The sequence below is a fragment of the Quercus lobata genome, chromosome 11 (assembly GCF_001633185.2).
Source record: "Quercus lobata isolate SW786 chromosome 11, ValleyOak3.0 Primary Assembly, whole genome shotgun sequence".
Taxonomy (NCBI): domain Eukaryota; kingdom Viridiplantae; phylum Streptophyta; class Magnoliopsida; order Fagales; family Fagaceae; genus Quercus; species Quercus lobata.
Window position 1 is genome coordinate 27,868,609 of NC_044914.1, and position 13,805 is coordinate 27,882,413.

The 13,805-nt window shown below is 32.9% G+C and overlaps 1 protein-coding gene across 2 annotated transcripts; it reads right to left on the reverse strand.

The window, feature by feature from the left end:
• Window positions 1-67: 67 nt before the first annotated feature.
• Window positions 68-8,286, reverse strand: LOC115969639 (branched-chain amino acid aminotransferase 2, chloroplastic-like). 2 transcript variants are annotated; one of them, XM_031089338.1, is made up of 10 exons: window positions 8,086-8,286; window positions 6,728-6,779; window positions 6,008-6,185; window positions 5,699-5,875; window positions 5,461-5,592; window positions 4,973-5,071; window positions 3,733-3,849; window positions 2,984-3,079; window positions 410-522; window positions 68-288 (listed from the first exon to the last, which is right to left on the reverse strand). In XM_031089338.1, the coding sequence occupies exons 2-10, from the start codon at window positions 6,757-6,759 to the stop codon at window positions 174-176; spliced, it is 1,059 nt and encodes a 352-aa protein (XP_030945198.1). In that variant the 5' UTR covers window positions 6,760-6,779; window positions 8,086-8,286; the 3' UTR covers window positions 68-173. The 2 variants fall into 2 exon arrangements, with proteins under 2 accessions (XP_030945198.1, XP_030945199.1); XM_031089339.1 differs by lacking the exon at window positions 6,728-6,779 and having other exon boundaries at window positions 8,086-8,164.
• Between the last annotated feature and the right edge of the window lie 5,519 nt (window positions 8,287-13,805).

Here is a 13,805-nt window from a genome sequence, read left to right on the forward strand (position 1 = left end):
AACATATGTGTTAATATAAATATTGAAAAAAAAAAAGGGTTAATAATGCCAAACCAACAGGAACTCATAACCTCCTAAAATTCAATGATATATTTTTTTGAATCGAAAAATTCAATATTATAAAGAGCTAAGTCTCCACCATCATTATTAAATTTTATATAAGGATTACATGCTCAATCGATCTTGACCCTCCATCCCATCTTATCCTCAATACGACCAGTTTGAATTCCTGTTAGCATTGCACACAATTTCTGGGATACTGCTTCCACTCCTGTTTTATATTCAACCCTGCATTTCGATAATCAAGTAGCAATGTTAACAGTGCCATGAACTAAAATGTTGTAAATAAAATCACCATCCAAATCTAAGATTTCACTAGAAAAACAAATACGTAGCCATTCATGTCTACCTTATACCCTGGTAAGTTACACTACCAACAGGGTTAACAACCACTGCAGTTCCTGTGCAGAAAACTTCATCGGCATCCATCAACTCCTCTACTGGAATAACACGTTCCTCCACCTGATACAATGGACCATTGATAGTGTCAATGTAGTATAATATTGACATTCATATGCATGGTAATTAGCCTCCATTTTTTGTAATTTTTGTGCTTCATATTGACATTCATATGCTTAGTAAATTTTATTTTTTTTGAAAAGGATATGCTTGGTAATTAAAGTATGGGCACAATCAGATATACAAATTTTTATTTTTATTTTTTTATCATATTAGTCCTAAGAAATTAAAAGGGTAAATTCCACCTGAGGTAATTTGGGTTAATACCAATTAGGTCCAAAACTTTTCAAAAATGACAAACTTGATCCTTAAAAAACAAATTTGTCCATGACTTAGCACATTTACTTTAGCCCAAACGCTTCTCTTCTCTTCATTCCAGACCCAAACCCTTCTTCTCCCTCTCTCTCTCTCTCTCTCTCAACCATAGCAACTCCCTCTCCCTCACTCACACCCATGGGCAGCTGAAGACTCTCTTTCATGGTTGAAACCCATGATTTTCCACTACCATCTTCCACTCTCTCTTCAAATCAGTGCCATGGAGACATTTGGCTAGGGATTTTCGAGCTTCGCATCACCACTGTTGCTATTGTTCCTTGCCATCAGCTCTAATCTGATGCCAAACGTGTTTGGGTCTTTGTTTTTGGGTTTGGTTCTTTGTTTCCAGGTTTGGGTCTTTGTTTGTGTTTGGGTTTGTGTGCCAAACCTCAAGGGAACATTTGGCAAAGACTCACGAGCTCCGACACCACCATTGGTGGCCATCGATCTCTATCCTCTTTCTTTGTTTTATTTTTTTTGTTCTTATTTTATTTACTTCTCTTTTGGTTTGGTTGTTTGTTGGTTTGGGTCTTGGTCACTTTAGGGATTGGATTTTCTTATGTGATATAAGGATTTGGTGATTTTTTATTTGGGTTTGAAAGGGGGTTTGGGTATGGTCATTTGCATATTTGTGGGTATTTTTTGATTTAGGGTTTGTCTCAAAATGACTCTAATATGGTGATTTTGTTCGTGTATGCATATGAATCTGTGTATGATTGGTAATGTGGGATGATTTTTGGGGGTTTCAAGTTTTAGAATTTATATGGCTATATGTGTATCAGTGTATGTTTGTGGTCTATGACATGGTGCAGTTGTGTAGTATGATTTTTGCTCATATCCATGCTCATGTTAGTGTGATCACAGTGAATTGAAATCAAAGATCTTAGCATGTAATAAACATTTGCTATAGAAGAGAAAATATGAGAGAAGAGAGTGAAGAGGGGAGGGGTCTGAGATGAGTAAGAGAAGAGTGAATAGAATGTGAGAATAAAGTAACTATGCTGAACAGACTCAAGGATAAAATTGTCTATTAAGGACCAAATAGGTTGTTTTTTAAAAGTCTTGGATCTAGTTAGTATTAGCCCAAACCTCAGGGTAGTTTAGTGAAATTTACCCAAATTAATATTTGCTCCTATGGTACATTTTACATGGGAAATTAAATTTTGAGCAACTACTTGTCTTTTGTCTTAACTGTTCATACATTATGCTTCATTTTTTCCTTTTCCTTCTTGGGGGTTTTGTTTTGAGTTATTTGCATTAGGATGAGAGTTTAATTATTGCTAATTCAACGGAATAAAAATTACAACAAAGCAAAGTAACAAGGCCCTGACTCTTAGTTATAACATGAGCATCTATGTTAGTTTTTAACATGGTTCATGCAGCATATGTTGCTTTTGAGAACATTGTAGCCAAGGGAGGAGTTAGGGTTTTTTGTTTGAGGGGGCCAAATTGTGGTACTAATATATCAAATAAGAATTAAGACAAACCATCACACACATGTAAACACACATATATAACCTTAAGAGATAATTTTTGTTGATTCAAGAGATAAGTTTTAGGAGAATTTATCATCTTTGAAACTCCAATGAGTATATAAAATGTGTTTAGTTTGATATTAGACATGTACAAGAAAAGAAATTGAGTAAAGAAAAAACTAAATTTTCATTATAACTATTAGATTGATTGACAAATTCTATTTTTTTTTAAAGAGCATCATTCACTAGCTCAAATATTTTTTCTTTTGGGGGGTGGGGGGGGGGGGGTGGGGACTCCTATTTTTTTAGCTAAATTTTAAAGTTTTGAATAATTATACATATAATTAAAGAAATTTTTAAAATTTTGGGGAGGGGGAGGGCACTAATAGTAGCTAATTAATCCCAGCATAATTTTTCCCCGCGGAATGGCATGTCCTCCCCAATTGGAATATCATATCATATAATATAACACTTTAGAATTGTGAGTTTAGTGGATTGTTTTATCAATGGTTTTGGATCATAATCCACTTTTGACTCTGTGCCAATGATTCCTCTATTATTGTTGATGTGAACAAAATAAGGATTAGTCAAACCAAGACACCCAAATATTGGCTAGAACTGATAAACCATGAATAGTTCAAATTCGAATCATATTATAGAAGAAGAGTTATCACCTGGAAGCCAAAATCAAGGGCAATGTCAATGATACTTTTTCTCGTAACTCCGGGCAAAATAGTTCCAAGTGTAGCTGGAGTTGAAATAATTTTATCCTACAACATATGGACAATGTAAATAGAAATGATGCCTACAGAAATAGGATGATAAGAGTGTTGAGAAGACTAGTCTTTGAGTAAATAAATACTAAGCTCGCTTTTAATATCGTCTTATTAATTATCTACTATTAACAACATTTTACTTGTGAAAAATTTCATGAAAATTTATTTTACTCTATAATTATTGACAACTATATAGACCACATTATAATATGGACAAGGTTTGGCAAACTTTGTCCTCATGATATGGCTTTTACTTTGTTGATGGAATGCACATACTAATGTCTCAAGTTGGGTGAAATTGGCTACTAAAGTATTCAATATGCTTATTTCGTTATGAGTAGCATCTAATCCTATCCATTTTTTGTATTTATAATACATAAACATCTCTCTTTTTCTTCTTGAAGATACTCGCATATATAAAAAAAAAAAAAAAAAAAAAAAAAAAAAAAAATTCTGATTTGCATTACTTCTTTTAGCAACTTGGTACTTCTACTATTTACGAAATTCTCAAATTCATCATTTGCCAGCAATAAAAAGATATATTTTTACTCATTGAAGATAAAAAAAGAAAGCTTTAATTGATGCTTACGGAAGTAAAATTGATTTAAATAATTAGTATTGCCCGTGACAACAACCATTGTTAATACCTTCACAATGAAAATGTTACAAAGTGTAACCTCCTCAATATTTTGCCCAGTCTTTGCATCCAGGAATAAGACATCGGAGAATCCTTTGCTCTTTGCTTGAGTGAGTGCTTGGAGAACCTATATATGAAAGAAACGAAAAACTGGTTCCTCTGTATTATAAGCTCATGCGAAGAAGAAAGAACACACAAATAAATTATTGCAATTGTGTCATCATACACAAAAGATGATAAGCTTTTAGGTGAACTTGAGCAAAAGTGTGAGAACTCTAGCTTGAAAGAAATGAAAATATACGTGAGAAATTATATTGGAAAGCACTTATGAATTACAATCTAGGAGTGCTCGATTTATAGAGCTTTATAAAATTAATCTTTTAGCTTTGGATTCCCAAGCTGGTCATAAAATATCTGCAACAAACGATATCGTGTAGTTTTGAACATTAAAATGAGTGAGTGTTAAACGATGTCCGTCTATTGACACATCTTAAGTCACTTAATCAAACGACGCTGTTTATGCCCTCTTCAGTCTTTAGTTAAAACTTCATCGTTTGATTGCTGATTTTTGGCATATGACCGTTTTTTTTTTTGGAGAAAGAGGCATATGACCGTTAGATTGCAAACTTCCTCTTTTAAAAGAACTTTTGAAAAACTATTAAATGTTACTATTTCTTAATACCACATAGGACAGTAATAAATTCTCATTTATATCAAACTCTTTATGATCTTTAAGGTTGTTCCCCAATGCTTAGCCAGTAAGTACCAAAAGAAAACTTTTTACTGTACTTTGAACAATATTACACCAACTAATAATATTTTATTGTATAAATAATTAAAAAATCTCACCACTAGGTTATATGTTCTCTATGATTTTAATATGTATGTCAAATTTCACACTGATTAGACTTTATTTAGAATTTGATCTATAAACTCATCTTTGATGTATAGTTTTAAATTACAAAAACTTGAACTTTTAATATTTAGTTGATGATATAGTTATTTATCTTTGATCGTTTTGATTTTCAAGCATAAAATATAAAATGAAAATAATGGAATTTAATGGTGGATTTGACAAAATTTACATTCAATAAAAAAAAAAAAAATTTTGAATAGTGTAATATTATTTAAAGTTACACTAGGTATAACTTGAACACACATAACTCTCTTGGCAATATAAATAACAATTCTAACACAATGAAATCTAGTGGATGTGGGTACCTCAAGATAGAACAAAATGAGTAGCTCACCGGTGAATAGTTGGCGATAGTCTTGACACCTCCAGCTCCACCAGGGGTCGCTCGATGGAGCTTATCCTCAACAATCAAGTTTATAGGCGTGCCGGTGCCCTATTATATATATATATACAGACGAAGTACGTGTGAAGAAAATCTCAACTATTATAGATCTATATGTGTAGCAGAAAAAAATTCAATTAAGTGAAGCTCATTGAAATGTGTACATTATTCATGACAATTTTAAACTCTCTAAATTTATGTGTAGGTAAAAGGACTAACTATTTTGCTAGGCATATCAGTATGGCGTAACATTAGTTACTCAATAATACTGCTTTGAGAATCAAGTGCACAAATAAAGGACCTTCTAAGTTCCATTAGTATAACCCATTTCTTCCCATGACTACTTTATTCTCCATTGTAACTGCTAGAGCCATCCCTACAACAATTTCCTGCAGTCACTATTTCTAGGATCAAAGTTTTTCTCAGATTGCACAACCCACCTTATAATAATTGCCAACCGGAGAAGTGTACACTAGGAATGTATATTCTGGTGACGGCGCCACTGCCAGAAACGATCCACTTCCCATGAGCAAAGGCCTAATATATAGTGACCCTTTTCCTGGAGGTGGCACCTATATATGTATGTTTGAATTCAAAACAAGAACATTGGTTCATTCAAAAAGACAGTACTAAATGGAACTCAAGGGGATATTGAAGTAAGTGGGGATGAATTAATACCCAACGCTTGTTGGCAAGCACTGTTTGCTTTACAGCATCAATAAATTGCTCGACAGAAGGTGATATCATGCACATTCTTTCTGCACCCATCTTCATGCGCATAGCATTCTGCTCTGGCCTGAAGAGCACGATATGACCATCTTCTCTCCTGTATGCCTTAAGGCCTTCAAACAATCCCTAAACACACAACCATGCATGCATTTGTCAGTTGGATAAAGTTTTTCACGTCTGATTAATAAACAAAAAGAGTTGTAGTTCATGTTTATTATGCTTCAATTCTCTCATGTAAAAGTTGCATTTGCTACTGACCTGTCCAATATTTAAGATTGTGGCAGCTGGGCTAAGCTCAATTTTCCCATAAGGAATGAGATTTCCTTGTGAAAATTCTTCTCCTTGAGAGCATTTCATCTCAAACATGTAATCCGTTGGAGTTAAGCTAAATCCAAGTTCATCCCAGTTGACATCAGCGTACTTTTCACCATAATTACTGCATTTAATTACAAAAACAATATGCGAAATAAAGACTATGGAAAAATAAGTTGCTAATAGGTTTGTGCCATACATGGAAGTAACTATTATTCTTTTGAAAGCAATTCCAGGCAAAGAAAACTTTCAAATGTAATTCTCCTCTTTACCGCATTTCGTGACATACATGTAATCTGCTGGGACTAGATCAAATCCAAGTTCATCCCAGTTGATATCGGCATGTTTTTCCACTCCACTGGTGTTTTATATATTTTTTTTTCAAACAAAAGAAAGGGAAGAATGTTACAAATATATTCACTTTGATCGTTGTATCTTATTTATGATACATATGATAATTATTATTCAAGCATACACAATATATTAAAAGGACCACGAATCACAAGAAGAAATGTAAGTAAAGAAAACACCAAGGTATATATGTTTATACTATATACTAAGTTTGATGCAAGAAGCATATTTATGCAACTTCCAGCATTAAAAAATGCTAATCAAATTTTGTCAAACTGCTCAGTGTAATTTTTAACTGAAAGCTATTTGTATTACCTGTTACTCTTGGTTTGAGTGGGTGAAGCCATAGACACAAACTTGGCCTCAGCTGCAACCAAGAAAACAGTCACTCATGTCATAAAATTTCGCATGAGACTAAAAAATGAAAGTAGCTGAAGCCCCGGCACGGCTTTCTAATCATATCAAGCGCGAAGCTTTTTCTTGTCTAGCTTTATATTCATCAATAATCTAAACAAGAACTTAATGGTGATTACTTTGGCTATTTCAGAGGATTTTCTAAGGCTAAGGATAGGATTTCAGTCTTAACCATGACTTGATAATTCATGTATTTATTTTGCATTTTTCAATACATTTCAAAATGTTAATTAGGCTAAAATAGTTAATCTCATTGATGGAAAATGGAGGTAAAGGATGGTTTGATTGCAGTTTTCGGATAGCTAAATTTAAATCCAAAAATCTATCGATATTTTGGCCAATATATATATTTCAAAATTGTTTTACTTCTTAATTTTTCATATGTAAATATATATATATATATATATATGTATGTACATAATCATCTATATATTAACAAATAATATGCAATTAAGTAGTTAATAATTAATATTTGAGTCAAATATATAGTATTTGAATTTATATAGCCAAATTTCACATTATTCTGAAATGAAAATGAAAATATAACTAGTATTTGCCACAAATATATGTTTCATGTATTGAATCTTACGATGTGTAAGAGAGAAAGGAAGCAAAAGGGAATTTAAATGGTATAGATTTATTTATTATATTCTAGTTACATAACATATATTTTTCTCTAGTAAATATACATGCAAATATCTAATTCAAATGGTGGGAAGAAATATATTTCTTTTATTAATGTATAAATTAACTCAATTAATATAACAATTAATGATTAACTCAATAAATAAATTATGGGAAGAAAAAATTACTGTTATTTTAATGTAATTATGACTGGAAATATAAATTCGGAAAGAAAATTAAGAAAAAAAAATCCATATTTTTTCACAAAAAAAATCCTTTTTTTTTTCACTGAAAAAACCAAGTTCACCAATACTAAATCATTTTTTTTGTTCTTTTGCAACCATAAGTCGAAGGAATCATGCAACCAAAATTCGAACCATAGTGTGTTCTTTTGAGGAAAAAACCAAATCCATCAAGTTAAGCCTATCATCACAAGTACATAACAAAGTGGAGCAGTGAAGAGTTTTCAAAGCCAAAAAGAATAAAAACTACATGTTCACATAGTGAAGTTGGTCAATACTGAGATCAAATTCATATAATCTTCTTTGCTAGAGATCAAATTCATAGAATTGCTAGTTGTTGCCATGGAACGTCAAAAACTAAACAAGATGCTTATATAACTGATAAATCCTTACCAATGGAGTGAGCGAACGTGTACGAGAGAATATATATATGGTAACGATAAAAATGGCTGTTTGGATCGATCAATGAACTGGAGCCTTCTTATATATCCTTTCTCCGATCAAAACCAAAACGCAACCCCTTCTACCTACTTCTGTCTGGTACGTGCATCTTCAACGACAACGGAAAATGCAAATAGCAAATGGTTGAAGAAGTCATTGTTGGCAACCTCTTTTTTTTTTTACCTACTTTGGTATCTATAAATAAAATAATGCTGGTCCTGTAGACTGCTGCGGCTACTTAAATAAAATAAAAGAGTAAATGGCTGCCTTGTGGTAGAGATTGTTTTAAAAAGGTGTGGTGTAGGTTAAATTTTGGGAAATGAAAAGTGAGAATAAAAATAAAATTGGGTAAAGTTGATGTCTTGATGAGACTTGACAGGTGAATTGAGAGAATAAAAAGAAAAAAGTTTTAAATTCGTATTGGCTTAGAATTTACTGTATATATAAATTTATCATAAATTGACTTAGAAATTAACGTATATATAAACCTATCATAAATCTTAGGTTGAAAAATGTTTTTTTTGCAAAATAAATTTTTATATTTTAGTTAAATCTTTAATTTTTACTAATTTAATATATTTATTCATAATTTAAATAATTATTAAATAAATTATGATATCATCACGGTTCAATCTCGGTTTGACCTTGGTTTGATCTTAAAAATCTTAAACCTCTCTCTTGTATGGTTCTTTGAATGGTCCAAATTTCAAAACTATGCCTAGCATTACTCAAAATAAAATTCTTGTAGGAACCAAATTTAAAATAAAATACTACCAGGTAGCCTGTGTGATATAAATAGAATAATTAAAATAAAAATTACATACATTTATTAGTTTTGAGAAGTTTTACGTCTATAATAAATCATATGTGGTAAGTTATTATTGGCTCTTATTTGAATCCACAATTTAAATTACTTTTTTTTCACACCTATAACAATCTACCACTGAAAATTTGTTGTGAAAGTATTGTGAAAATATTGTGGACGTAATATTTCTCATTAGTTTACTGTATGAGTTTGGAATTATTGTTTCAATAATTAGTACCGCTAACTCTGTAAGTCTTCAGCCTTTTGTGACCCAAAAGGAAAAACATGATCATAAAATAATATACACAAAAAAAAAAAAAAAAAAATTAACATAAGTTTGTCCTATATGTATTCTAGTTGCATTTTCATACTCATATTCCATTGTGGTATCAAAACCTCTTTCATGATATGTTATTGAATGATTTTTCATTTTAATTTTCCGTTCCTAAACTACCAATTAGTCTAATGTGAGTGATTAGCCAAATTTCATATTGCTAGCATTAACACACACACACACACACACACACATACATATATATATATATATATATATATATATATATAAACTAAAACATATAAAGAGCAATATGAAAATGCAAAAAATAAACCAAACCAAGCTAGACACTAAGAAGTGTTTAGGATGAGGAAAATCTGAATATTGGGTGGAAAAACCTCTTCCTACTTGATGGTGTTACAAAAAACACCAACTCCTGAACTCGTCCATATGGCTCGTCCAATGAAAGACCGACTAGGGCGAACCAAGCACATGAAGTGATCGTCTCAAGCGTCCTTGATGACCTCATCCGTCTTTGGACGGACGAGGTCCCATGAGAAGCTTGTCCGTCCTTAGAAAGGTTTGGACGGACGAGCTCTACACGAAATTAGGAAAAAGTGAATGCAGGAGGAAAAGTCATCCCTAACAACCTTGTCCGTCCTTAATAAAGGATGGACGAGTTCATTGGGTTGAACATGTTGGACTCTGGACGACTTTGATCTCCACCGAGCATAAGGGACGAGTTGAACTACTATGTGCCAAGTTCTCCATTAACCATTACGGAACACAAGTCCAAATAAGGTAACTTCCATGGCAGTTATGGAAGTTACCTCCGAATCCTCCGGACTCCTCGACAATAGGAACGATTATTAAACAGATAACCGTTTCACATATGCTATATAAGCATTCATCAATGAGAAGGTAAAGATCATTCAGACACTTTTTTCAGAAAACACTTCCTTTTTACTTGGAATCACAAATCCATTGACTTTATCATCGGAGGACTTTTGGCCGATCTCCACCGGTCCCCTCTGACTTAGTATTTGTTTTTTCAGGATCAAGCCCTAAGATCATCAACGTTCGAGACTTTCAACCTACTGATTTCCAAGGAATTATCACTACTCATTCCATTGGAAAATTCCTAATAGTATGAATACTTGCGAATTGCGATACATAAAAGACTGTGAATCCTCCAAGTTCATATCAACCTATGTACTTGAGCTCTCGAAGTTCTAGCTAACAACTGGCTTTACCAAACCTTTTCTTCATTTAGTTGACCGGAAACACTACTGTTGAACCACCATCGGAAAGCCACTAAATTGATTTGGATTTGAAATGTCTCTAGTGGTTTCCAAGCCTTCAACAAAACTCACAACACTCAATGTATGATGATGGAGGTGAAGGTGTAAAAATTTCTCTAAATGATTTAGCAATGGTGAGAGAAATTGAGAAGAGAGGTTGGTAGAAGATTTTTCTCTAGACAAAGGTTCTCTATTTCTCTACAAAGATGGATGGGATTAAATGAACTCTTTCTCAATGTATATACTCATATCACACTCTCTAGCCTCGTCAAACATGCAGAAGATGTGAGGATTGGCATATGTAAGAGAATTCGCATTGGGCCTTCAAAATGTCAAATGTAAGGAAAATTTGGCATTTAGGCCCAAAGGAACTCAGCATTCGGAATTGTAAATGTAGACTATTGTAAAAAAAATTTGCAATTGTGATATAGTGCGATTCTACATGAAGAATCGCACTGTAGCTCAATTGTACAAACAAAAATATTATTTTATTCCCTTTCTCTCTCATCTGTCTCCTAACTCTCCCACTCTCTCAACTTTGTCTCCCACACCTCTCTCTCTCTTTCAAATTTCTCCCTTTCCCTTTGCTCTCCCTTAGGCCACCGTTGGCCACCATTGCCCAGCAACGCCAAGCCCAGGCCGTGTCTTGATGTTTTGCTTTGATGGGTTTGCTCCAATGTGGGTGTGGTTTGCTCCGATGGTGATGTGTGCTGTTTGCTCCGATGTGGCTTCGATAGGTTTGCTTCGATGTGTGTGTGGTTTGCTATAATCGGTGTATCATAGGTTAGGTGGTGGCGTGGGTTTGGATTGGTTATGGTCGGTGGGTTTGGATCGTGGAGATTGGTGGGTTTTTTGATGGAGATTGGTGGGTTTCTGGGTTCGGATCGATGTTGTGTGTGTGGATCGGTGCTGTTGTGGATCGGTGCCGTGGGTTTGGATCGGTGCTGTGGGTTTGGATTGGTGCCGTTGTGGCCGTGTCTTGTGATTGTGGTTGTTGGTGGTGGTTTTTGGCAGTTTTTTGTGTTTCTTTTCCTCTTGGTGGTTGTTTCTTATGGTTGTTGTTGGTGGTGAGTTTGGTTGTGGTGGTGGTTATTGGCCAGTGTCGTGGTGGTGGCAAGGTGGCCATTTTCATGTGGTTGTTCTTACTATGATTGGGGTTTGGGTTTGTTCACGGTGGCGAGAGAGAGATGGGGGAGGAAGGAAGAGAGAGAAAATTAGAGAGAGGAGATTATTTTTTTTTGGTTATATATTTTAGTAGATAATATATATTATTTTAATGAGAATAATAGAAAAATAAAAATTAGGATGTTGGATGTATTGTAAAATGATATTGTGTAATTGATAAAGTAATTTTTTGGGATGGTAAAATAGGATAAGATAAAATTTCCAAACGTTAATACTCTAATAAAGCTGAAAAAGTAGATCGGGAAAAAGCAAACTGTTTTGTTTGCATGCTTGTTGAGACTTGGCAGGTCATGACCTGCCTTCTCAACGGCTATCTCAATCTATTTGCCACGTGTCACTTGCGGGCTAAAAGGTCGCATTGAGGCTTGTGCAGATCACAAAATGCAGCTTTGACCAAGTTTTAACTAGGCTCAAATACATTCTACCCATAATATAATAATGCCCAAAAATACATAAAAAATAAGAGAATAAAATACATAAAGGAATTAAGCCAATAAAAATAAGGATTTCACAAAAATCAAATACCAATCAACACCAAATGAATTTATCTCCAAAACCAAACACCTTCAGCACTACTCGGTGAAAACACCATTCTGTTTGATCATATAGTTATTGCATATCCATCTTTATCCCATTGTAGTACATGGAAGAATGTACTTTTGGCTGGGTATTCTTGCCATCATTCATATATTGCAACTTTTATTTGAGGGGAAGAATTTTATAATTAGATGACATGGGTAGTATGATGACTATATTACAGTAAGTCTCACTCTTCCAAGTTATTTAAATGTCATGTGGGTCAATTGGAAGAATGAGATATTTATCTTCATTTAGAAACTTAATTAATGTGATGCACATATGGTTTATCCTAATTATTAATTTATATTTATTTATCTTCTTATATACCCTTTCTCCGATCAAAACCAAAACGCAACCCCTTTTACCTACTTCTGTCTGGTACGTGCATCTTCAACAACAACGGAAAAAGCAAATAGCAAATGGTTGAAGAAGTCATTGTTGGCAACCCTTTTTTATTTTACCTACTTTGGTATCTATAAATAAAATAATGTTGGTCCTATAGACTGCTGCAGCTACTTAAATAAAATAAAAGAGTAAGTGGCTGACTTGTGGTAGAGATTGTTTTAAAAGGTGTGGTGTAGATTAAATTTTGGGAAATGAAAAGTGAAAATAAAAATGGGTAAAGTTGATGTTTTGATTAGACCAGACATGATGTTGACAGGTGAATTGAGGGAATAAAAAGAAAAAGATTTTAAATTTGCATTGACTTAGAATTTAATGTATATATAAATCTACCATAAATCTTAGGTTGAAAAATGTTTTTTTTGCAAAATAAATTTTTATATTTTAGTTAAATCTTCAATTTTTACTAATTTAATATATTTATTTATAATTAAAATAATTATTATATAAATTATGATATCATCACGGTTTAATCTTGGTTCGATCTTGATTTGACCTTAAAAATCTTGAACCTCTCTCTTGTACGATTCCTTGAACGGTCCAAATTTCAAAACCATGCCTAGCATTACTCAAAATAAAATTCCCACTTGTAGAAACCAAATTTAAAATAAAATACTACTAGGTAGCATGTGTGATATATAGAATAATTAAAATAATAATTACATGCATTTATTAGTTTTGAGAAGTTTTACGTCTATAATAAATCATATGTGGTAAGTTATTATTGGCTCTTATTTGAATCCACAATTTAAATTACTTTTTTTTTTCACACCTATAATAATCTACTACTAAAAAATTGTTGTGAAAGTATTGTGAAAATATTGTGGATGTAATATTTCTCATTAGTTTACTGTATGACTTTGGAATTATTGTTTCAATAGTTAGAACCACTAACTCTGTAAGTCTTCAGCCTTTTGTAACCCAAAAGGAAAAACATGATCATAAAATAATATACAAAAAAAAAAAAAAAAACTTAACATAAGTTTGTGCTATATGTATTCTAGTTGCATTTTCATACTCATATTCCATTGTGGTATCAGAACCTCTTTCATGATATGTTATTGAATGATTTTTCATTTTAATTTTCCGTTCCTAAACTACCAATTAGTCTAATGTGAGTGATTAG